The 27,413-nt window shown below is 38.0% G+C and overlaps 1 protein-coding gene across 5 annotated transcripts in view; it reads right to left on the bottom strand.

Moving 5' to 3' along the window:
* Positions 1-27,413, bottom strand: part of FNBP1 (formin binding protein 1) — a 149,337-nt gene that overhangs the window by 37,353 nt on the left and 84,571 nt on the right. For all 5 annotated transcript variants that reach the window (XM_023544839.2, XM_064291333.1, XM_064291330.1 and 2 more), the window contains exons 5-6: positions 21,373-21,435; positions 20,836-20,940 (exon numbers count right to left, since the gene is read on the bottom strand). In XM_023544839.2, coding sequence (XP_023400607.2) covers positions 20,836-20,940; positions 21,373-21,435 — 168 coding nt within the window. The remainder of the gene's footprint in view (positions 1-20,835; positions 20,941-21,372; positions 21,436-27,413) is intronic.

The following is a 27,413-nucleotide window of genomic DNA, read 5'->3' as shown; positions in this document are numbered from 1 at the left end:
AAAAAAATTCATAATTTCTCTCTTCTAATTGATATTTTGATTAATCACATACCTAAAAGAAAGAGAACATGTTGACAAGTCAGAGAATCTATTTTAAAGCTCAAACAAGAATATATGTAAACTCTAAAAGTCACCCACAAATACTGGCAATACCGCCTTGGATTCATCTAGCACACTGAAGGTGCCTTGATGAATATTATCTCATAAATCTCTAACACAATCCGAAATCCACACAGCCTCTGCCAGATGGAAACATGCAGCGGCCCCTTAGGTGACCTGGCAAACTTACTACACTGAGCCAAAAGCACAACAGGAAAAGGGCCTTGTTCCAACATAACCCAGGCAACTTTTTGTTTGTCTGCTTGTTTTGGGGGGCTTTTGACTGAACCAATGCTATTGAAAAATCAAGGCCTAATAAATTTTTAAGAAAGAAAGTACATTGAAATGTTCAAATGTAAAAACAAAGAAGAAATGTGGAGTCGTCTTGTCCTACTTTCTGCCTGATAACTGGTAACACTTAACATCTAGCATCTCAACATTCTTTGTCGGTTTCCTGCCTCTGTGACTTGAGGGCTTAACCTGATTCTCACTTCCTTGCCACATTTTACTCACACGCACATTGGTGAAAGCACAAGGTGGTAATTCACAGTTGCTTCCTTCATTTTCTTCCCTATTCCTACAAAGACAGTTCCCAAATGAAGGTAAAGATATCGGTATTTCCAAGGTAATTTCTTTATTATTTGAAGTTTTTTAGTTTCTTAAGGCCTTTGGGTATCTCAATACCATGTTATCCACTTCTCATCTACCCTCAGTTTATTTTAGGTACCACATTCTTCCTCTTTGTTGGTGGCCTGTTTACTCCCTTTCTGACCATATGCATTGGCTTCCTCTTCTTACTGTGTCCACTAGTAAATACATTAATTTAGTGCCCCAAATATTAAGCCTTAAACCCCTGCTACCCTCAAAAATCCATCCCTTTCCAATATACAGCAGCCCTTCTCTGTTTAAATAATAGCTTTCCCACCTACATGCATTCCATCTGTTACCCCAATTCGTCCAGCACAGAAATCCTTTTAACTCTTTCAATCACTCAGTTTCATCATTTATCACTTGTTATGAGTATAAAAACAAAACAAAATAAGGAAATTCCTATGAATGCAGATCTCAGATTTCTGTAACATTCTCTGTTTTACTCATAAACCTTCCTCAGGAAAAATCTCATTCAAAATCTGGGGGCGTTTCTTCGTCTCCTTTGTAAAAAACAGTAACAAGTAAGGAGATAAAGAAACTACCTTATTTACTTTGGAAAAATGATTTTATCTTAATGAATTTTTTAAACAGCTTAAGTTCTGAAACAGATTAGAATGTCATCATTATGTGTGTGTGTCACATGAGCAGATAAAGGCTTCCTGACAATAAATCCACTCATACCAACCAACCGTGGAATTGTTACTAATGAGAGTTGGAGGGAGCACCGCCTGGAGGTACCCCAACACCATTTGGATGGAAATAGCTCTGATCCTCTTCCTCCCAGCTCCCCAGGACATCTAATAATTTTTGAGCTTTGGCTCTGTATGCTTTTGTAAGACATTAACTCATAATAGTTCCACAATACAGCAATCCAGAAGCATAACTAGGGTCCACTAGATGTGAACTCTGGAAGAAGGTGAAATAAGAATATGTAAAAAATCCAGCCAGGAAAGACAGCCTAGTTGAAGAATATAACCCAGACAAACATAGCTTAGATGGATTGAGTCTACCTTTCATACTAAAGAAGCATTGTCTTTCTGGGAGTTTTTCTTGACTACAAAAGCTTGGACATAAGATTACAAACACCCTTCTATTCTTACAGCTCTTAGTCTCTCTGTCTCACTTACTCAGTAAAAGGAATACAGAAACACTGAAAAGCAGCAAAATATTGTCACTCATCAGACCCTGCAAGGCCATAGCAGGAAGACAGGGCTGTCTCCTCTTGAAGTCCCAGCAGCCAGCTGCTTTGAATTAATATCCACTTTTGAACCCCGGGCCTAGGAATGTGCCTTTGTTTCTAAGCAAGTTTTACTATGAAAAATCTGTTTCTGTTTAGTAAATTGTTATGGTTATCTCACAATGGAGCTTAAAACCAAAAAACCAAACCCAGTGCCGTCGAGTCGATTCCGACTCATAGCGACCCTCTAGGACAGAGTAGAACTGCCCCATAGAGTTTCCGAGGAGCGCCTGGTGGATTCGAACTGCCGACCCTTTGGTTAGCAGCCATAGCACTTAGCCACTATGCCGCCAGGGTTTCCACAATGGAGCTTAAGGGTCTTTAAAAACTAGTGTTGAGTCAGTTACTCATTATTACAAACATATACTTTAAAATATCTTCAAAAGTATTTGTAAAAACTTACCTGAAGTAACCAGTAACTAACTAGAGATTTAAGAGCATCTATTTTTATCTCCTAATCAAGATTAGAATCAAGATTAGAAGCATCACTATTTCTCATCTCTTTTTAAGTATATCTAAACATAGCAACTATGATCTCAAAGAGGTACTGTATTTCCATTCTAAACCAAACTATAAGCTATTTCTTTTCATTACCTTTCCCATTCCGAGTATTAAAAACTCTGCATTTTACAGCAACATTTCTGAAAGGGCACAAAGATGATCAGAGGATTTTTTTTTAAAAATTGTGCTTTAGATGAAGGTTTACAGAGCAAATTAGTTTCTCGTTAAATAATACAAATATTGTTTTGTGACACTGGTTGCCAACCACACGACATGTAAACACTCTCCCTTCTCGACTGTGGGTTTCCGATTACCAGCTTTCCTGTCCCCTCCTGCCTTCCTGTCCTTGCCCTGGGTTGTTGTGCCCATTTAGTCTCCTTTTGTTTTATGGGCCTGTCTAATCTTTGGCCGAAGCTTGAACCTCAGGAGTGACTTCAGTACTGAGTTAAAAAGGTGTCTGGGGGCCATACTCTTGGGGTTTCTCCAGTATCTGTCAGAGTCTGGTGTTCTTTTGTGAGTTAGAATTTTGTTCTGTTTTTTCTCCAGCTCTGTCTGGGCCCCTCTACTGTGATCAGAGCAGTCAGTGGTGGTGAGGGGGGCACCATCTAGTTGTGCTGGACTCAGTCTGGTGGAGGCTGTGGTAGTTGTGGTCAGAGGGTTTTTTTTTTTAATGAGTCAGTCACAGAATTTAAATATTCCAAAAAGTCCAAAATAACCACAGCTGCCTGAAGCTGTAAGTCACAGACACCTGAATAAGATCTAGACCACTTTCGTTGTCAATCAGAAAGACTGAATTTAAATCTTAGAATTTCCTTAATAAACATTTGGGAATCTCCCCACATAAATTCAAATAGGCCTAAGTATATACTGCTTAAGCATGACTTCACCGCTTGCTATTTCTTCACACAGTCCATCTCAATGTCCTTGAGCTGCAGAGCCTGAAAGGTCAGAGTTATCATTTCTAAAGAAAGAAAACAGTATTTCAGAAACTGAAGGACAGCCCAATACTTCTAAATCCTAATGGGTTTAAAGACAAAAATACTATAATCTATTTAGTTAGCTAAATTTAGATTATTAGCATGGTCAGAATGTGTAGCTATTTCCAATTTAATTCAATATTACTTTTTCCTTAGTATTTCAAAACATTAAGGAGAAAATAACACTGCTGGCTGAATCGCCACTGTCCTAAGCAGAGACTACTGGGTGAACTGAGCCATCTGTTCACTTTCACGTGGAGAACATGGTAGGTTTGCTTGCCAAGATACCCTCCCCTCTCTTTTCAAGGCTGCTTATGGCTTTCAGCCTTTTAACAAAATGAACAATTATGGATGATTCCACTTATACATTTCCTGAATAAATAATGAGGTTTATTAATTATTTTTTTTTAACATGACCTAAGACCTCTCAGCCTTTTATCCACTGCTGTTCCTTAAATGATAAACTATGTATTATAGCAGCTTTCAGAGTTTTCTGAAAAGGTACTTTTATCCTTTGTTAACAGGATATAAAAATTATAAAGGCTCCTCCTTATGACCAAAAGTTTGGGGAGTGCAATGAGGAATATTTAATAGCTACTAGCCCCGTAGCCCAGACAACAGTACATGTTCTTTGGAGCAGTTGCACTTTCAATATTTTATATCATCATTATTCTAAGAAAGCATTAACATAAGAAGAGACCAACTGTATTTCTGGCTGGAGGGAAAAAGGGGTTAAATCTAGATTTATTCCTTTTCCTCCAAGAACGTGTTACTTTGCATCAGACACAGGATGCCTGTAATTATTATGCTATTACTGACAACCTGCAACAGCTCCCTTAGCTGGCAGATGGGCCTGACAGCTATTGTGGGAATCCAGTCAGAAGTGTGGGGGCAGAGCTGGGAGCGAAAGAAGAACCAAGCAGTGCACCAGACCCTTGATTCACCCCTCTTCAAACTACCTGAGCTGCTGATTTAATATTGTGGATAAGGCTAAACTAATTTAATAACCTGGGTTATCTGGCCACCTCTTTCCATCTTTAGTGCCCCCTTCCCCCACCATTACCAAAATCTGTTTGTTGTAAATAATTCAAACTTACAGAAATGTATGGTTTAGAAAGTAAAACCAAATCAAAACCAAACCAGCAGCCACTGATTCCAACTCATGGTGACCCCATGTGTTGCAGAGTAGAGCTGCTCTTTAGGGTTTTCATGGCTGTGATCTTTTAGAAGCAAATCTCCGGGCCTTTCTTCTGAGGCCTCTGGGTGGGTTCCAAAAACCAACCTTTAACTATGCACCACCAGGGATTCCTCAGAAAGTAAAACAAAAAAAAACAAACCCAGTGCCGTCGAGTCAATTCCGACTCATAGGGACCTATAGGACAGAGCAGAATTGCCCCACAGAGTTTCCAAGGAGCGCCTGGTGGATTCAAACTGCCGACTCCTTGGTTAGCAGCCGTAGCACTTAACCACTATGCTACCAGGGTTTCAGAAAGTAAAAGCCCCTGCGAATTCCACTCCCCGATAATCACTGTTAACAGTGACAACCTTGAGTTCTTAATTTGTAAGGCAGAAGCTGAGAAAACACTGATGGAAGTCACAGCAGCCTGGGACAATTTACTGGAAAGACAAACAGGTGCCTCAGGAGTTCTGGAAGCACAGCTGCACCACGCCACAGTACTACAATCATCCCCATCAACCACTGGCCGACTTGGTGAGGCTCAGAATTACTAAGGAGCTCCGGCCACTCTGGTGGCCCAAACACCCTACCTTTTGGACATGGCCAGATAAACAAGAAGAAGATCATGCATTGTTTGGAGCCTTGGTGGCGCAGTAGTTAAGAGGTTGGCTGCTAAACAAAACACTGGCAGTTCGAATCTACCAGCTGCTTCTTAGAAACCCTATGGGGGCAGTTCTACTCTGTTCTATAGGGTCACTGTGAGCTGGAATTCACTCGATGGCAATGGGAATGGGTCATGTATTGTTACAGCATCCATGTGAGGTAGAGGGCATTTATTAACCAATTTTCTATGTGTATATTTGATATTAAAAACAAAAATAGCAAAGTGTCCAGAATGCCTGAAAACTCTGGACTTCTCTAGAATTTGTCAGTGATTACCATTAAAACTGGTTTACCCTAGTCTTTGACCCAGCAATTCTACTTCTGTGAATTTACTGGCAGCAGGGGATGGCTCAGCAGGCTTCCCAGCTCACGGAGAGAGAAAGCTGAGTGCCTTTGCAGAGAGGCCTAGGGCCAGAGAGAAGCATGCCTGCGAGCATGGTTGGGAAGAGGCTGTCCTGATGGAAGAACTGTATCTTCTGTTCCTGAACCTGAACTACAATCTGTTACTTCCCTAACAAACCCCATAATTTTAAGTATGTGTCTGTGAGTTCTGTGTGGCTACTGCAAGGAATTATCGAACCCAGCAGAGAAGCAGAGAGTGCTGGGGCGAGGGACAGTTGGTGTCAGAATTAGTAAAGATGGCCTGGGCATGTCTAATCTCCACTTCATTGGAATCAGTCTTGGACTGTTGATCTTGGTTTTCCTTCCCCCCCTGCCGCCCCCACCCCGCGGAAGTTAGAGGAGGTCAGGCACCGCTCCCACACCATTTTTACAATCCTAAAGGAATCATTTTAAATATTCACAAGAGACATCCATCACAGTATTGTTTATAACAGCTAATAACTTGAAACAAACTAAATGCCAAGTAGTGCAACTGGTTAAATATTATGTCATATCCTTGATGGACCAATGTGCAGCCTGTGAAAAAAAATAATGTAAGACTATTTAGTGACATGGGAAACCAGTTACCAAAACTAGTTGCCATCAAGTCTAGCAACTGGGTATGTTAACCGTTTGTACAACCCAGAGACTGACATGGGAAAGTGGGAACTATATATAATTTTAAAAACTTGAAAAAGGTTCCAAAACAGTACTTACAGCATAATCTCATTGCTATAAAAATAAAACATAATAGTCACTTGTGAAAAGAGTGATTAAGGATATCTTATTTTACCAAAAATACTAGTAAAAGAAACAAATTCTAATGCTAAATTCCATAAACAGTGAAAGAGGTATGGCTCACATTTGAGGCCTGGGGTTGTGGGGGGAGGCCTAAAAAATTAATGCAGTAGGAGGGATATTAACAAAGTAAGCAATGAAAAAGCTCTTTGTCTGTAGCAATGTTGTCGTATGATAAATGGCATTGTTTAAATTTCCCAGCAAACTGTTGCATCTAGAATACATTTTCAAGTTCAAGACTAAGAATGCATTTAAAAATTCCTATTCAGAGTGCTGTGAGTTTTTGTTGGAGACTCCCAGGCCAGCGGCTTGCCAAAACAATGAGTCTGTCTTTGATAATTTATAAGGGCAGACTAAAACACAAAACAGAGAAAAACTTCAAAATAAGTTAACCAAAGAAATATGCTTGAAATATTCCAGCAATTTCCTGATTTTTTTAAAACACTCTTACAACTTTCTAGCTCCAGCTTATTAGGTTAATTTGGTGCACAGTTCACTGAAATAGAAGGAGAGAACAGAGAAGATAGCAAATGAGACCAGCATCCCAATTCCACATGGGCCATTCAGTTGCTAAACAGTTTTAAGAAAAGGCCTTCTGTTTCTTTCTACCCTGGTTTCCTTATTTGAAAAGCAGAATTTGAAATATCTGTTTACTCAAGGAGAGTGACAATTTCTGCTAAAAGAGAAGCCAAAGCTGATATCATTTATCCTAATGCTGGCACACCTCCAAGGCAAACTGGTGAAAACAAATTAGGAATGTACTCAGATGATCTTGGTAAGGTACAAATTCTGGACTCTTGGCCCTGTCCTCCTCCCTGGGTTCTAATGCATGGTTACTGGCAAGAGAATTTTCAGTTATAGCACGTTCGAAGTTGATTATTTTCGCTTTCCCTTTCCTTTCTCCCTTTAACAAATAACATCACCCCAGAATGTTAACACTCATGGGGGTTTACGTATGTGGGGATGAAAGTAACAGCCTGTATTCTGGCTAGGAGTAAATGCCCATATGATCGCCAATTCTACTGCTATGGAATAGAAGATTTAAAGCATTTGTAAATGCAGTTCTAAAAAAAGATATCTTCCTTCAAAAACCAAAATCAAACCCAGTGCCATCGAGTCGATTCCGACTCATAGCTACCCTATAGGACAGAGTAGAACTGCCCCACAGCGTTTCCAAGGAACACCTGGCGGATTCCAACTGCTGACCCTTTGGTTAGCAGCCATAGCACTTAACCACTACGCCACCAGGGTTTCCAATACGTTCCTTAGTAGAGTAAAATACTCCAGGAAAGGAACTAAAATGCCATACGTCCATTTTTGAAGAAATCTGGGGTGTTTGGTGATATCCAAGTCACCCATAGATGTTTAATCAGGAATGTTTAATACTAAAAATCTTACACGTATTATTCAGCAATTAATATACTAATGAGGTCAAGGTATAAGATTACAGGACCTTCTTCCACTTTACCTCAGTGTTAGTTTCTTTTGCTTTGTTTAAGCTAGGCAATGCCTAGCAAAACTTGTAGTGACCTGAGAAGATGACAAGGAAGCTTGTTTAGGTCTCAGGCTACGAGAAGGAGTGGTTGAAGAGTCTCCTCTGAGAAACAAAACCTTAAGCCAGTGCCATACTACACACATGGTATAGGAATGCCCAAACTAAGAAATTAACAACAACAACAAAAAAACTTGGTCCCAGGCTGTCTGGCAGAAACAAATAAAATATCTTGCTGGGAAACACTCCCAAAAGTCTGCTTACATGGGATTCCTAGAGAAAAAAAAAAAATCCCTGTTGAAGATGAGCTCACACAAAAAATGATAATGATAATCATAAAATGCACAAGGAAATAAACCACCATGAGACACAACAGAAAGAGACATACTAGAAAAATTATCACCACAAGAAGCTGAACTAACAATTTGCAAGAAAATGTAAGATAAAAGCACTTAAAATTATTCAAGAGATAAAAGAAGCAATAGAAAGTCACAAGATAATAATAAGACATTATAAAGAGCAGAAAGATCTGATAAAGAACCAAACAGAACTTCCAGAAATAAAAAAGGCAGTCATCGAAATTTAAAAACTCAGTAACCAAAACCCGTTGCCGTTGAGTCGATTCCGACTCACAGTGACTGCACAGGACAGAGTAGAACTGCCCCATCGGGTTTCCAAGGAATGGCTGGTGGATTCAAACTGCAGACCTTTTGGTTAGTAGCTGAGCTCTTAACTACTGTGCCACCAGGGCTCCAAAAACTCAACAGAAAAGTTAAAAAGCAAATTAGAATAACTGAAGAGAATTCATGAAATAGCTGAGAAAAATTACACAAAATGTAATACACAAAGATATAGAATGTATAAAAAAGAAGAAACATAGGGAAAAGAATGACAAGTTTTGCACACATCTAATAGGAGTCCCTTTTTTTTTTGTAATAGGAGTCCCACAGTCATCAATTTGAGAGAATGAAAGACAAGCAATATTTGAAGAGTTAACGCTGAGAATTTTCCTACATTTATGAAACACACAAATCCTTATGTTTAATAATCACAAGAAACATACAGCAAAGTAAATTAAAAAAAAAAAGCTTACTTTGAAACATCATAGTGTGCCATAGAACAACAAAGTCAAGATGAGATCTTAAAAACAGGGAAGGTAACATCTATAAAGGAATGCAATTAAATATACAGTCAACTTTCCAAGAGGAACAACTGACAATGGAAGACAATGGAATGATATTTTTGAAATGTTTAGAGAAAATTGTTGTCAGCCTAGAATTATATACCTAGCTAAACTATTACAATAGAGTGAGGACAAAATTTCAGACAAATACAGAAGATTTACTACTAACAGATCTTCATGGGAAAAAACAACCTGTCAGGCAGGAAGAAGAAAATTTAATCCAGAAAGGAGTGATATGCAACAAGTAATGACATTACTTGATTACTAGCCTGCACTGTCACATGCCAATAGCTATGTAGATGGATGGCGAATAATGGTTGCCCCTTTAGATTGGGCCTGTGCTCCCTAGTCTACTATAGTCTCCACCTCTCCTTATTGGGTCCCTGACACTGAGGCCTCATGCCAGTTGCTATTTGTCACCTTACCTCAATCCACCAGTTTCACTCCTGTCTATTTCCTGCCTAGATCTATAGGCAAGATCAGTGGCTAACAATGAGGAGCTTATTTAATACAATGTAGTAGTAAAGCCATATAGTACACTGGCAAGAACACTGAACTTGAAGCCTAGAAAGGTGCTTCAGTCTTGGAGGTACCATATCTAGTAGGGCCACTTTAGGCTAATGGTTATGGTAATAGTAATTTCATAGCTTCACCCTTTTTATCTATAAAGGGATTAAAGAGTTATGGAGGGGATTAAAAACCCTTTGGAAAATGTAAAACAGTTTTCCAGTGTAAGTTTTTTTGATAAGTAGGTAAGTTTTTTGAGTAGTGGGTACCATGGCTAAGTGTTCGGCTGCTAACTGAAAGGTCGGCAGTTCAAACCCACCAGCAGCTCTATAGGAGAAAACATCTGGTAATCTGCATCTGTAAAGATTATAGCCTAAGAAACCCTACAGGGCAGTTCTACTCGGGTCCTACAAAGTCACTATGAGTTGGAATCGACTCTATGGCACACAACAACAGCATTTCATGAGGATCACATTCATTCTGACATTTGGCATTTAATATCCTTTATAATCTGTTCCCATTTCACCTCTCCAGCTAGATCCTATCAGTCCCCTGTCCAGTCAAGCTGGTCAACATCATCAACATGTTTCCCTCAGTGCCCTGGATGAAGTTCTCCCCACCTCAGTTGCTCTCCCTCTCTGCTCCTTCTTTTCAGTTTCTACCAATCCTTCATAGCAAAGTCCCAATTTCTCTTTGAGGCCTTTCCCAACAACCTTTAATCCACACGGACCTTTTTCAGATGCAGAGTTCAGGAAAAGCTTTTGAGTTTCTTCTATTTGCTGATCATAGGACTCGGTGATATCGTATATGACATACCTTATTAATCACTTTTAAACTGCTACTGCTCTGATTATCTTCACACAATTTGGCATGCTGCATATGATACTCTATCTTACTCTCCAACTGATGCAGCCTTTCTCTGTCACTCAATCACATCATTTTCTAACAGGGGCCTTCAAGAAAGGTGTCTATTATAACTCTACTGGTGCTATGCATGAATTTTGTTCAATAAATTTATTTTATTTTATTGTGCTTTAGGTGAAACTTTACAGCTCTAGTTTCTCGTTCAAAAATTTATACACATATTGTTTTGTGACTTTGCTTGCAATTCCCACAAGGTGACAGTACTCTCCCCCTTTCTACCTCAGGTTCCTCATGTCCATTTGTCCAGTTTTCCTGTTCCTTCCTGCCTTCTCATTTTGCTACTGGGCAGAAGTTGCCCATATCGTCTTGTATATTTCACTAAGAAGCATGTTCTTCAAGTGTGTTGTTGTTTGTTTTGTAGCCTTGTCTAATCTTTGTCTGAAAAGTGGGCTTTGGGAACAGCTTCAGTTCTGAGTTTGTAGCATGCCTGGGAGTCACAGTCTCCAGGGTTCCTCTAGTCTCTGTCAGACCAGTTTAAGTCTGCTCTTTTATCATGTGAATCTTTTTTTTGGGTGTGTGTGTGAACTTGAACTTTTTTCTACATTTTTCTTCGACTCTGTCCGGGACTCTCTATTGTGATCCCTGTCAGAGTGGTCAGTGGTGGTAACAAGGCACCATCTAATTTTTCTGGGCTCAGGCTGGTGGATGCTGTGGTTCATGTGGTCTCTTAATCCTCTGGGCTAATACTTTCCTTGTGTCTTTGGTTTTCTTCATTCGACTTTGCTCTGGACTAGATGGGACCAATAGATATATTTTACACGGCTGCTTGTAAGCTTTTAAGACCCCAGATACTACTCACCAAAATAGGATATAGAATACTTTCTTTATGAGCTATGTTATGCCAGTTGACCTAGATATCCCTCTAGACTATGGTCCCCAGCCATCAGCCCCAGCAATTCGGTACCTCAAGGTGTTTGGGTGTGTCTAGGAAACTTCCATGACTTTGCCTTGGTCAAGGTGTGTTGACTTCCCCTATATTATGTGTTATCTTTCCCTTCACCAAAGTTGACACTTGTCTACAATCTAGTTAGTGATTTCTCCTCCCCATCTTTGTAACCATCAAAGAATTTTTTTTCTGTGTGTAAACCTTTTCTTGAATTTCTATAATAGTGGTCTCGTACAATATTTGTTCTTTTGTGATTGACTTATTTCACTCAGCATAATGCTCTCCAGATTCATGTTGAGATATTTCATGGATTCGTCATTGTTCTTTATCGTTGTGTAGTATTCCATTGTGTGTATGTACCATAATTTGTTTATCCATTCATCTGGTGATGGACACTTAGGTTGGTTCCATCTTTTTGCTTTTGTGAATAGTACTGCAGTGAACATGGGTGTGCATATGTCTATTCAAGTGACAGCTCTTATTTCTCTGGGATATATTCTTAGAAGTGGGATTGCTGGATTGTATGGTATTTCTATTTCTAGCTTTTTATCAGTAAATATTCTTAATGAATAGGACTAGATGCCTAGAATGCTTACAATGTTCAAAGAATACTGGATTGATTAAAGTCAGTTAGATGGGAAGACCGGAGAGGAAGGAACCAGAAGTAATACAAGAAGGACACAAACATGCAAAATACAGATGGCAATAATAGTAGTGTTAACCAATTAACTACAATCCAAAAATAGGCCAACATTTTACATACAGCACGTCCACTGAATCTTCACAACCACCCTCTGGGCTATATGGTATTATCCATATTTTACAGATTAGTAAGTAGGCTTAGAGATGAAATAAACTGCCTCATGTCATACCATGAGTAAGTGGCAGAAATAAGATTTCAACCCATTTCTATCTGATATCAAGATTAAGAAAACATTCTTAGCCAAGCTAGACCACTTACTATGCGCGGAAATTAAAATATTAAGTGAGTTACCACATGAGAGCCCTTAAAACAGTGCGGGGCATATAGTAAGTGCTAAGTGTTTGAAGCTACACACAAACAAATAAATAAATAAAATATGACATGTCTAGGAAATTCTTTTTTATCTTCAGATCTAGGATGGGATGATCTGTCATTCTAATCTGCTCTAGTGCTATTTTGTACATGAACTTACAGGTTTGTTAATGATTATGCTGCTAGGAGTATTAAAGCAAAACTAAAAAAACATTCTCATGTCACCACTTTAATGTAAATAAAACAATGCATACTAGAAATATTTCATTGAAAAGATTTTAAAAAAATATTTGGCCTTTAATTTACTTTTGTTAGCACCCCCAACATTTCTAACACTAAATATGATTGAGATTTTGACACCTTGCCTTTCCTACTTCTTTTTAAATGTTTATTAAGCCAAACTCCATTTTTAGGTACAAAAATTATTTACTTTAAAAACAAATTAGTGAAAATTAAGGGGTAACAATATAGAGATAGTAGCAACTACTAGAAAATGAGCTAAAACTTGAAGTTGAATACAAATTTAAGAGTATTTTTATGTGAAAAATTTAACCATAATGTATAATTTTATGTTTCAACATTCCCATCACAAATTTATTTTTAATGGCACAACTAAAGCTGGGTGTCAAGCTTTCTCTTCTCACCCCATCTCATCCTAGTAATATCCATTTATAATACAGGTCAATGTTATATCCTGTTTCCAAATATAAATACATTTACTACACACCTAATAACTGCAGAAAATTTCCACTAAATTTAATTTCCCATGTGAAACATTAAGGAAGAAATCATATCCATTACTGCTCAGGACAAATATTAAGAACTGAAACCACCTACATACAGGATGTTCATTTAACATAGTCGCACTCAGAGGCAAAGTAAACAAGATGTAAACCCCATAGACATGACTGCTTACAGATAGAAACAAGAGAATAAAATAAGCGTCTTTTCTGGAGTCTTTGATTTGAACATTGATCCACTTAAAAACAATGTCCAGTTTTTATATTCACTATTTCATTCTATGTATTTTCCTCTTGTTTTAAATAAAAAGTATTTAAAACTGAAAAATCAAGCTGAGTTGCAAATTTAATTTCCTGCATTCAAACTAACCACTTCCTCTTTAAAAAAAAAATTGTTTTCTAAATTGTTACGGTGAACAATTCCTTCAGATAACTAGTCAGACATTTTATATGAAACAGAAATTTGGAAGAAACACTAAAGATATTAACATGTTCAATAAAGATGTCAGCCTAGTGGTTACAGCAACAGCAAACAAAAAATTTAAAATAGTACAATTCCTTATACATACAGTAATGAAAGTAGTCATCTTGCTAGAGACTGTTTCCCCAAATGGTAAAAAAATCTAACAGTCCGCTACTCAGCTGGCTTCAGTTAGACAAGAACCAACCCTGCTTGCACTTTATGGACCCAGCAACATTGATTCCAACTGAACAAAACTTTCTAAACTACTAAATTTCATTTGTTTTCTTGATGTAATTATCAAACTGATAACTATTTAAATTCCTTCATTTTTGGCATGGATTCTTTACTATAATTTTATGTTTCTCTTTAAAATATTTAATTATGTATATTTATTTATGTATAATACATAAATACATATAAAAGAGTACATGTACATTTTACCGTAGTTATAAAACATGACACTTCATCTTTTATCACACACTTCTTAGAATTCAACCTTAATTCAGAAATGATTCAGGGTTTCCTATTCTACTTCACAATAGGAACATCTATGTACAGTTATAAGCTAATAATGTTCAAAGCCAAATACTTTTAGAAGTCATAATTTCACACAAAAATGGTACACAAACTCCCTAAGAAGGGAATACAATGTTCTAAGTGCCAATGGTTAGAATTTTAAATTACCTTTTTAACATTCCCTCAAATCATGTTATATAATAAAACTTATGATTAAGCCAGAAATAAGGAAACTTCTCACATTACGTGGTAAACTCAGCACTGATTGGCTGGTCACCCCTCAGAATGGCAATGAATTTGAATGAAGAAGCCACGTTAACTGTTTTCTGTCAAACAACTGCCCACAAAATTGAGTCCCTAGGAGTAAAAGAACCAAATAAGTTAAATGAAATGAGGCCTGGGAGAAATTGATACTGGAGTTTATAAAGCTAACTTGAACTTATTAACAATTTCTACAGCTATTTGTAACCACTAACTGTAGTTTCTGTTAAACAATATCCTATTTTGCATTTAGAAATTATGTAAGAGCCAACAGTCACAAGGCAAGGGTGAATTAGAGAAAGGGAGTTATTCATTGCCTGAGATGGATGAACTCAGTTTAATGCATGCATTTAGAAAACACTGCTCTCTCTGTTCAGAAATATTAGTTCACATTCCATTCATTTTGATAACCTTTTCTTTTTTCATCCCAACACCAGGCTAACCAACAGCAGCACTATCAGAACACAAAGATTAGGTACTGCCTTTCATTTTTCATCCAAGTTAGTCTAGCATGTTATCATTCCAAAGCTGAGTGACAGATAAACTGCACTTTTGAAGTCTTTGTCACCAAAATGCCATTTAAGAGTTGTTTAGGGAACAAACGGGAAAATCCATAATACATTAAACCATGTATTAGGAAGAAAACAAAAGGCAAATTCCTTAAAGTCAAGGATTACTTTATTATATTTTGGTATCTGTGCTACCCACACACCTTGCCAGCAGATACTCTATGAATTAGTAAATGAGGGAATGAATGAGCCAATGTGAACACCTCACAACTTAGGAATTCTGTAAGTTAAAACATTTTTACAAATGAGAATAAAACTATGAGGTCTTGCTCTCATTAGAATTCACTTCATTAAAAAAAAAAATTTAGGAGTCAGGTAAAAACAGAAATAGACAAATTCAGAATTTAATTGGATATAAAGCTGTTGTTAGAAACATTTTTATAAAATAAATTAATGGTTACTTAGAAATGTTGAATCTGCTAAAAAATACAGTCTCCTGTCCATTTCTCCAGTAAATACACATTACACTTCAAACTCACAAAAGAAAAAAATAGTTTAGTTGCTCAAGGTGACAGTGGTTCTTTGGTGCCATGTCAACTCTGACGGTGCTAGGCTTCTGAGAGAGCGAGCAGGGAGGTCTGGTTCTCTGTACTCCTAAGTGTGATCCTTAAAAGCATGTGACCTAGAAACTCTCATATTCTGGCAGTCTAGGCCTTTTCCAATTGCACACCAATATTTTCATAGCAACAGTGAAAATTTTACAATAAATGATTACCCACATATCAATTAAAGTCATCCCAAAAGGGTTTATTGGGGTAGGTGAAGATTTTCTATGAGGTACTGGTAGTTCAGGTAGAACTCTCACCTTCCATATGAGAGACCTGGGTTCAAGTCCCTGCTAATACACTTCACGTGCAGTCACCACCTGTCTGTCACTGCAGGCTTGTGTGCCGCTATGACACTCTACAGGTTTCAGCAGAACTGCCAGAAAAAGATACACTAGGAAGAAAGGCCTGGAGATCTACTTCCAAAAATCAGCCAGTGAAAACCCTATGGATCACAGTGGTACAATTTGCAACCGATCAAGGGGATGTCGCAGGACTAGGCAGCATTGTGTTCCATTGAGCATTGGATTGTCATGAGTTGTGGGCTGACTCAACAGCAGCTAACCACAAGAAGGACAATACATACCCTTTTGTGAGTGAATTGGAGCCCTGGTGGCGCGGTGTTAAGAGCTCAGCTGCTAACCAAAAAGTCCACAGTTCGAATCCACCAGCCGCTCCTTGGAAACCCTATGAGGCAGTTCTACTCTGTCCTATAGGGTCACTATGAGTTGAGATCGACTGGACAGCAACAGGTTTTGTAAGCGAATTACTAAACATTTGGCCATACTCCGGCAGCTAATACAAAGCAAAAGTCTACTGATGTTTTTCAGTGGGCTTGGATAGATTTAGGCAACCTGAACACAGTGCTTATTAAGAGTGTTTCAATACATATGTAGGTCATTTAACCTTTCAAAATGAAAATAAGAAAAATCAGGTTGGCACCCAGATCTTAAATAGTTTAGAAAGACTGTCAGAAGTCAAAACGGGAAATTACATTAAATAATGATTAGAAATGAAAGACTAATATTCAGTAGCATATTTTTAGCTTGATACAAACAAGGCTTCACAGGTAATAAAGTGAAAAACTAATGTAACAGTCAAACTACTGTTTGTTTTGGGAAATTATAGTGTTTCAAGTCATACTCAAAAGCAAAATAACTTAAGAATTTCAATGTTTAGACACTGTTCTGTCATCTTCAATGTCTAAGATGCCAAAATTGGGTAATTTAGCAAATCTATCATGAGGAGGTAAGGAGTACTTTCATAAAAATAACGGTGCCCTCAGCCTAAGAAAAGACAGTGCATCTTTTCAAACTATTCAAATAATTAGGATAGCAATTCATTTTGGCCAAAACCAAAAAAAAAACCAAACCCACTGCTGTCAAGTCTACTCCAACTCATAACGACCCTATAGGACAGAGGAGAATCGCCAGAGAGTTTCCAAGGAGCACCTAGTGGATCCAAACTGCTGACCTTTTTGGTTAGCAGCCCTAGCTCTTAACTACTGTGCCACCAGGGTTTCCTCCAATTTGGCAGCACTATCAAAAGTCCCACATCCAGCAATTGCCCTTCTGATAACTTATCTGCCTTGAATCTGACCTGAGGGATGAAAACAAAGAAAAAAGTCATCCTGGAAAATTTTAAGCCAAAAATTTACCTTCAAGCACAGCTTATGTCAGAACTCATACAAGTAGGTATGGCCTACAAATCCAGTCCTAGCTTTGTACTGCCCTAGGCAATGCCTGCTTCCTAGATAGCCCACTTCAAACCTAGGCCTCGAAGAATCACCACAGATAAAATTCCAATCATTCATAATCATACACAGTCTGCTCTATATTTCAACTTGTTTTTTTGCTGTGATTTATGCATTTTTATGTGACTGCAAAATAGGAGAATAATGTTCATATGACATAGAAGTCTTGCTGGTCTATATACAAGTTTTTATATCATGTTAATGTTTGGAAGCAATCAAGGGTGAGCTTTCTCACAATTAAGAGCAACCCTTAGCAGTTTCATGAAGATCTGAAGAAAAAGCCAAAAACCCAGAGAACTGGAAGTAGTGGGTAAGGTTTAGTGGCTTCAAGAACTGCTACAAGCTCCATTAAGTTGGGTTATCTGGGTACAAATGCAAAAACTGGGAAGATATTTCCTCCTGTGTTAAAACAATGGATAAGCGCAGAAAACTATATCCTGGATTAGATTTTTAGTTTTGATGAAAGCAGTCTCTATTAGAAGTGAATGCGCTCAAAAGCCTACATCTCTAAGGAGGAATGGCAAGGATTGATTGTGATGCTCCGTGCAAATGCTAGGAGAGGTTTAACTGTGCTCGTGGTTTTACAGAGATTGTTGTTCTTTTGTTGGTGCTCTGTTTACAAAGTTCTGTAGGCTTTGAGTGATCTGTTCCTAAGCCCATCTATCCCAAAAGCCCTGTTTGTTATTTTTAGTAGTATTTTTGTAAAACATGTTTTCTCAGCAATGCACTTATACCACTATAGCAGAAATGTTTGTATCACAAAAATACACAAGTCACCATGAATAAGTCGGCAGAAACAACAAACTAAGAAATCAGTCCCACAAAGATTGCAGGTACTGAAATTAATCAAATAGAATAAGAATCAGTATTTTTAATACGTTAAAAGTAAAATATGGTACAAAAGTGTGATAAGGTAACGAGAAAATAACAAAATGCACAGATTTGAAAAAGAACTAAAGTGAACTTCTAGAAATGAAAATGTAACAACAGAAATCAGAAATTCAGTGGGTAGGTTAAACCACAGATTAGACATAGCTGAAGAGTGAATTAGTGAGATGGAAGTAAGATCTAAAACAACTACAAAGGACACAGCAGAAAAAGGCAAAGAGATGGGAAATAAACATTAATGGACATGAAGCATACAGAGTAAGAAATTCTAACTTATCTCTTATAATCAAAGTTCCAGAAGGAAATAATGGAGAGAATTGGAGGTAGGCAAGAGATAGAACACCAAATTTTGGATTCAACAAACACAATGAATAAAAAGGAAGATAAAAGAGAAATCCACCCCCAAAAACCAAAAAAAAAAAAAAAAAAAACCCAAACCTGTTGCCATCGAGTTGTTGAGTGACATTATGATATGAAACTCTACAGAAAATTCCAAATAGAACTAAAAATACAGTTTAGCAAGGTACTTGGCTCTATTAATATATAAAGGTAAATAAGCTTTATACTTTAAAACACAATCTTAAATAAAAAAAAATCAAGTCACAAAAATATAAATAAACTACATAAAGGAGAAAAAGAGGCAAGGTTACCAAATAGTCTTTGGAGATACATATGTGAAAAAATTATAAAGAACGGAAAAGAGATCAAACCAAAAAACCAAACCTATTGCCGTCGAGTCAATTCCAACTCATAGCGACCCTAGAGGACAGAGTAGAACTGCCCATAGAGTTTCCAAGGAGTGCCTGGTGAATTTGAACTGCGGACCTTTTGATTAGCAGCCATAGCTCTTAACCACTACACCACTAGGGTTTCCAAAAGGAGATTAACCAAAAACCAAACCAAACCCAGTGCCGTCAAGTTGATTCCAACTCACAGCGACCCTAGAGGGCAGAGTATAACTGCCCCATAGAGTTTCCAAGGAGTGTCTGGCGGATTTGAACTGCCGACCTCTTGGTTAGCAGCCATAGCATTTAACCACAACACCACTAGGGTTTCCAAAAGGGGATTACTAATACCAAATTCAGGATAAAGGTTACTTCTGGGATGGGGATGAGGAGAGAGACTTCAAAGGCACCATTAAGATTCCGTTTCTGAAGACAGGATGTGGATAAGCAGGTGTTCTTTTTGTTATTCTTTACACTGTACATCTATAGTATATACATATTTTTTTTTTAAAGGCTCTGAAAGTTAAAATACCAAGGCATTAAAATAGCTGGATGGCTTTTGTGGGGTTTTTTGAGGGAGAGAGGGACTGTTCGTATTTTCAGATATTTCCACAATGAGCTTTTACAATAAGAGGCCATAGAAGTATTTTTCACAATCTTTAAATGAATAAAAAAACACTACAATTCTACACTAAGAATAATATTTGATAAAAAATGCATACATTTGTGCTAGGTATATCTCTGGGGCACATATACTGTTTTTTGAAAATTTTCATGGCAGTCTAATTTATTTTAATTAAATAAATTTTAACTGCATTGGGTGCTGGTTATGTAATGGAAACTTGTGGTGAATTTATGGTAATTTTATCAGCAGATCAGTATATCTTAATATATCTTTTGCTAAGTATCTCCACTCAAAATAAAATTTGATACTGAGAATATACATTTTAATATATCAGATAATTTAGAGAAAAAAAAAAAAAAAACCCACTGCCATCGAGTCAATTTTAGAGGAAGGCATACTAATATATACTTAGTCTTAAAGCAAGGGCTTTGGCAGAACTAGGCAAATAACTAATTCACACTATTTGCCAACTGAACATCTCCAACAAATCTGGCAAAAGTGAAAGAAATCTATGAAAACACAGGGCTTTCCCCATGTCAAAGCATGAGGCTGAGAAGGCCAAAATAGCCCTGGGCAGTAACGAATGAATACAGTTACTTAAAAGCTTAATTTTATTTACACTGCATTGATGACTTCTATAAAAAAGAAAATTCAGCTTCTAGGGAAAGAACATGTATTTAACCACAAGCAGATACAGTACAAGCTTTATAATATCCCTAATTGGCAATACAAGACCATTTAGAGGAAAGCTTTTGACAGGACTTAAAAACGCAAGCCTTCAACTACAGCCTAGCTGTTATCAACCTGAATGAATTCATTAGAAGGCGGGCAAGCAGTGTGAGACTCTATCTTTTTAAGGAGAGCATTATGAGCAGTGAAACTGTTCCAGACGGCAAGGAACAGTTGCTCCAGCTTTCAAGAAGTAGATTTTTTCTTTGAAATGCCATTAGGAAGAGCCACAACATCCAGAAACTACTCTCCTAGGCTAGGATATGGTCATGGTCTAAATCTCCATGTCATCACCCTAATGACTAAACAAATAAACTCCCCAAATGGATAACACTGAAGATTCCCCATGAATCTCCCCAGAAGACTGAAGCTTCTGGCTCCCATAACTATTGACACAAAATGAAAAAGATCATAAATCAGCTGCCCTTTCTTTGCAGCTACATCAGAAAGGAGAACTTGGGGACCGGCGGTCTGGGAGGATATGTGACGAACATTAAGAGAAATGAAAGAAAGACTCGCTTTCACCTTACCTTTTCAACATCTGCTTTTGTAACATTTATGTCAGCATCCATTTTCTCAAAATACTGTTGTGCTCGGTCAGCCTCTTTGCAATCCCGCTCAAATCGTCTTTTACTCTAGAAGCCAGGGAAAATGGTGGTGAGGAAAGTAATTAGTTATAAAACTATGAGATTCACATGAGAAGATATAATTTTATTTAAATTAAAAAACCAGCATTCTTCTCTGAACTGATTTGCTATATGTCATAATTTCAGGCAGTTATTTAAAAATCTGCATTTATTTTCATCTAAAGAGTCTCAAACTTTGTTCTTTGCATATGTCTTTTAGAAAAATATGTGAGTTCTTCTAGCTCATAAACATTTTACTTTAGATCATGGCTTTTGAAACAAAATTAAATACATTGAAATCAAAACAAAATCTATAAAGACATTTATTTCTTCAGTTTTTTTTTGTTTTGCTTTATATTTACTGATTGATTCAAGCTTGAATTAAATTCAAGTTAGAAAGTTCCATAAAGACATTTCTGAAACTGTTTGCTTTTTACTTACTGATTCAAGTTGCTTCCAGCAAGTCTCTATGTGCTGCTGTGCCTTACGCCCTTCATGAAAATGCTGGAAGAAAGAAAACATACCTGTGATTACGCACTCTCTCTTTCTCATATTAATGGATAAGAAAAAAATTTTACTCCCTTAAATGTTTAAATACTGAGTATCTACTATGAGCTCTCCAAAGAAATGTAAGAGTTAAAAAATAAATTAAAATGGATATAAAAATACTTATTACAAGGTTCACTTTAAAATTTGATATAATATTGAATTCTATATACACCAACATGTAAAAGCTACAGGAGTGCTTTATTAAAACAGCAATCCATTGGGTTCTTTTTTTAAACAGCTTTACTCAAATATAATTCATATATCATACGATCTACCCATGAAAAGTATACAATTCAATGTTTTTTAGTATATTCACAGCTATGCAACCAGCACCACAGTTTTAGAAGATCTTAATCACACCAAAAAGCTTTAGCTTTCATCTTCCAACCCCCACCTATCTTCCTACTAATTTATTTCCTGTCTCTATAGATTTGCCTACTCTGGACATTTCATATAAATAGGATCATACAACATGTGGTCTTTTGTGGCTGGCTTCTTTTCACTAAACATAATGTTTTAAGGTTCACCTGTTGTAGCATGTATCAATACTTCATTCCTTTTTATTGCTAAATATTCCATTGTATATCTATACCACATTTTGTTTATTCATTCATTAGCTGATGAACATTTAATATGTAGAATTTCTAGTTTCTTACTATAAATATGTATATAAAAGTTTTGTGTGGATGGATGTTTTCATTACTTAGATCTTTTTTAACTTAAAGATAAATTCACCTCCCTGCTATCTGCAAAGGCCCTGAGGCAGGCATGAACAGGTGTTGAACAGCAAGGACACCACTGGGGCTAGACCAAGGTGAACATCAAGGACAATACCAGGAAATGAGGTGAGAAAAGAAAGGGCGCAATTGTGTAGGACTGTGTATAGGTTTTTTGTCTAAATGAGCCGGGGACTTCGAGTAAAGTGCCATGTGGTAGAAGGAGGATTCCAGGCAGGAGGCTGTTGTAACAACCTTGCAGATGACAGTGACTTGGGCCACGCAGTGAGAAGGGGTCATATTCTGGATGTATTCTGATCAGTAAAGCCACCAGGATTTGCTGGTGGATGGGATCAGATGTGGGCTATGAGATCACGAGATGCCCACAGTGTCCAAGGCTGTTTGCCTGAGCTTTAGAAGGAGAGAGAAAACTGAGAGGAATGGGTCTGAGGAAGAAAGATCAGATGCTTAGGTTTAGATATGTTAAGGATGCTACATCTACGAGACACCTCCCCCACCACCCCGCAATTGGAGAGTCTAATAGGTAGTTGGATGTATGAGCCTGAGTTTGGGGAGGAGAGAGACAGTGTGAAAAGACAGTTTGTCATCATCATATAGTAGGTAGTAAAAGCCATGAGACTGGATAAGATCACCATGAAAGATGAAGATACCAAGGAAATATTAAGAAAACAATTATCTTTTTTTTTTTTTCAGTGACCTGAAATCACCAATGTGTCCTAAATCCTTTAATATCCTTCAACTCTACTCTGACATCACTGACTTAGTCCATGGCAATTCACAGATGTGCTGTGTGTTTTCCATATTCATTCTACACCGTTTGGTGTCTTGAGAGACTGACCTGCAGGGATCACATGGATGGACCCCTAACAATGGGCCCCCTTGCCCTCTGGTTCTGATTAGTTGTCATGGAGAGACTCCAGTATATCAGAGGGCAGGAATTTATACCTGTGGCATCCGGTGGCTAACATGCCATGACTGACTCTCAACCAAAGGCCACAGCTCTGGTCATACAGCTAATCATGAAGCCCCTATAATGTCCCCCCACCATTTGCCGTTTGAGTCTTACCAGCCCTGGGGCACTGTACCATCCCTTATTGCTTTCCCTGAGCCCCATCCACAATATTGTAAATATTCCTTTAAATAAAAGATCTTCCTCCAGTTACTATTGGAAGATGCTGTCTGATTTCTGCCTGACAACTGCCTGACAAGGCAAGCATTGGTGGTGGGGTGTGCTATGGAGAAGGGGAGCTAAAAGAACGACGGAGATGAAGAGGTCCCTTAAGTGCAATCTCAGAGCTTTTTATTTTACCTAGCCAGAACCTAGGATTTAGCTAAGTCATCAGTGATAGCTGATTACTGGGGTGGAAGGTGGAGGGAAAGGTGGCGGGGTCGGGGGGAGGGGAGGAGACAAAATCAGATTTTTTTTTTTAAGAACAGTATTCCTTTATAAGGGAATGTTTTCTTGCCTCTCCTTTGAGGGCACATTTCACTCTGTTTTAAACACCTCTTTGCAGCAAGTTTTATCCATTTGATATCTACGAACCCAAGAGGGCCTGCCTGAGGCTTCATTTTTCAATTCTTATAAAGGACACAGGTATAAAACAGAAAAGAGATAGAATCTACGCCTAAGAGTAAAAAGCAAGAAAGGATCAAGGCTACAGAAGAAATTAGAAGTAGAGCTGAGGCCAGGGTTAGGAAAACACTCTGAATCTTGGAGGAAATACAAAATGCAAACAGGTTTACTAAAAATTGTAAATACAGCTTTAAAAAAGATAAAAGGGAAGGCATGAGGGGGGTTCTCAGGGGAAAGAGGGAGGCAGAAGACCAGGTTAGGGAGAAGCCCAAAGGAATGCATCCTTTCAGTGAGGCACATTAACCCATCGTCGATTCCGGCTCATAGTGGCCCTATAGGACAGAGTAGAACCGTCCCATAGGGTTTCCAAGGCTGTAATCTTTACCATATCTTTCTCCTGAAGTGCAGCTGGTAGGTTTGAACCACCGACCTTTCCTTTCTCGGTTAGCGGCAAGCACCTTAACCACTGCACCACCAGGGCTCCTCCAGTGAAGCACAATGAGTCCTAAACATCCTTTGTCCTCTTCAGAAATGTGACATTCCCTAACTGTCAAGAGAACTATCTCCATTCCCAAACAGGACCACAGTGTTCTATCCTGTGTTGCTGAGAAGATACCACCATTACCCAAAGTTTTACTTTAAGATTCAAAGACAGACAAAAAGAAATAAAATGCCAGCACCAAAATCAGAGAGTTGTGCTCTAAGTTTACATTTTATCTCGACAGCAACTTTTAACGTTTTAACAAAAGGAAAACTCCCTTACAGCCTGTGGCGGTGCTGGGCGGAGAAAGGAAATCCACACAGGAGTACACACAGAATGTCGTAGTTACAGGGCAGGTTGACTAGGCCTTATTATAAAAAGAGCCTAAAAACAACAGTCATCCAAAGGCAAATTTTGAAAGTCCTAGGGATGAGTGATGTAAGGAGCCCTGGTGGTACAGGAGTTAAAGCGCTCGGCTGCTCACCAAAAGGTCTGTGGTTTGTACCCACCAGCTGCTTTGTGAGAGAAAGACGTGGCAGTCTGCTTCCATAAAGATTTAGAGCCTTGGAAACCCTATGGGGCATAGTGACCCTTTAGGGTCACTATGAATTGGAATCAACTCAACAGCAGTGGGTTTTAGGGATGATTTTGATCGAAAACCCATGCAGCAAATTCTCTTGCCACTCCTTAATTTAAATGTTTAATAAATATGAATTTATTTTTAAAGCATGTTGTGTACCTTGACTTTATCGGTGAACTTTTTCCCAGGAAGGACTCCTCAGTCACGTACTCCCCCCATCATGCCACAAATCTTGCCAGATTAAAAGAGTTACCTGAAAACCACACTTATGATGGTAAAATTTCATGTGACTCAAGAAAAAAATCTAGGTAATGGCGATTTTTCCTTCTCGTCCTTCTTTCATAATATGTGTTCCTCCAAAATGTATTAGGCTACAATACACACAAAAAACTAACAAACAAACAAAAAACCCTTTCTTTCTGTGCTGCATGATCCCTTAGGAAATAATCTGATGGAACAAAAGACTTCCTAAAGGGTTTGTGTACTTTATGATCTGAATAGCAGCACTCATGTTTAACCAGTTCTATCTCCCCTCTTTTAAAAGGAAAAGCTATTAAAAAAAAAAAATTATTATGCCCTAGGTGAAAGTTTACAGCACAAATTAGCTTGTCATTCAAAAATTCACACACAAATTGTTTTGTGACACTGGCTGCAATCCCCGCAACGTGTCAGCACTGTCCCCCTTTCTCTTTTCACCCTGTGCCCATTCGTCCAGTTTTCCTGTCCCTGCCTGCCTTCCTAGTTTTGCTTTTGGGCAGGTGTTGTTCACATGGTCTCATATACTTGATTGAACTAAGAAGCACGTTCCTCACGTGTGCTCCTATTTGTTTGTTTTATGGCCTGTCTAATCTTTAGGAAACCCTGGTGGTGTAGTGGTTAAGAGTTCAGCCGCTAACAAAAAGGCTGGCAGTTTAAATCGACCAGGTGCTCCTTAGAAACCCTATGAGACAGGTCTCCTCTGTCCTATATGGTCATCATGAGTCAAAATCAACTTGAAGGCAATGAGTTTGGTTTGGGTTTTTTTTTTGGTCTGATGTTTGGCTGAAAGATGGACTTTGAGAGTGGCTTCAGTTCTGAATTAGGGTGTCCAGGGGCCATAGGGAAAAGCTATTTCAACAGTTACAAAGTTAAATGAACAGCTTACCAGATGTATTTGTTGTTTATTAAAAAGCAAGAGCAAAACTTCTCTGTACAGTGAGCAAGCGTTTATCTGAAAAGTATGCCTCCAAGTTTTAAACAATGAGGGATTGTTCTCTGGAAAAAGATAATAAGCACTTCTTTCGGAGCCACAGAGTGAAGTCATCACATCGCTTTTCTCCTGTCACAGAAGAGACAGGAAATGCCATCTCTAGAGACCCAGAGAATGAGCCTCACTTTCTCCTGTAATAAGATGCTTTTAGTCCCTTTTAAAACATAATCATAGACTCAAAAATGCCTGAAGGTATCTGGGGGTGACAGCTAAACTTATTTATCTTTATCTCAACTTTTAGTTGAGCCTTACTCTGTACAAATCAAAGTATCTTAAAAAAAAAATTTTTTTTTTTAATTTCTCAGTCATCAGGGATAGTTAAGATAAACATCACAGAAAACCTAAAATAGACAAGCATTAACTTAAAGAAAAATTACAAGACAAAGCTTCCAAGAAGATTTTTCTGCACTGCTAGAAACTGTACTTAGGCTGAATAGACAAACTGTGAGAATGTTTATTATTCCCAGTCTACAGTTCGATACAACAGCTGCTCATTTTAATTATACATATATATTTAAATCATTAATGGTCAAAATTACATAATAAAGCAAAATACGGCAACGATGTGAGAACAATCGCTTTAAAAAAAGGCAGCAGAAAATACATGAATAAATACTCAATGGAGAACAGTCTACCATCTGGAATTTTAAATAAACTCAGACTCCACAGTTGAAAACAAAGAAACATGAAGACTTGTAAAGGGCAAAGGAAAAAAAAGAACTTTCATAAAACATGTTCTGAGGCAAATGTTATAATTTCTTCAAAATCAAGTATAAACAGTGTAGTCAGATTGAACACCATCAGTTTCCAAGCCTTACTCTGGATTCCCAGACTTAAATTTAACTATAAATCTGTTGTTAGGTGCCATCGAGTTGGTTCTGACTCATAGCGACCCTATGCACAACAGAATGAAACACTACCCGGTCCCGCACCATCCTTACAATCGTTGTTATACTTGAGCTCACTGTTGGCAGCCACTGTGTCAATCCACCTCGTTGAGGGTCTTCCTCTTTTCTGCTGACCCTGTACTCTGCCAAGCATGATGTCCTTCTCCAGGGACTGATCCCTCCTGGCAACATGTCCAAAGTATGTAAGATGCAGTCTCACCATCCTTGCTTCTAAGGAGCATTCTGGCTGCACTTCTTCCAAGACAGATTTGTTCATTCTTTTGGCAGTCCATGGTATATTCAATATTCTTCACCAACACCACACTTCAAAGGTGTCAACTCTTCTTCGGTCTTCCTTATTCACTGTCCAGCTTTCACATGCATATGACGGGATTGAAAACACCATGGCTTGGGTCAGGAGCACCT

The sequence above is a fragment of the Loxodonta africana genome, chromosome 9 (assembly GCF_030014295.1).
Source record: "Loxodonta africana isolate mLoxAfr1 chromosome 9, mLoxAfr1.hap2, whole genome shotgun sequence".
Lineage (NCBI taxonomy): Eukaryota > Metazoa > Chordata > Mammalia > Proboscidea > Elephantidae > Loxodonta > Loxodonta africana.
The sequence above is the reverse complement of the archived record's forward strand: the minus strand, read 5'-3'. Positions and strand labels throughout refer to the sequence as shown.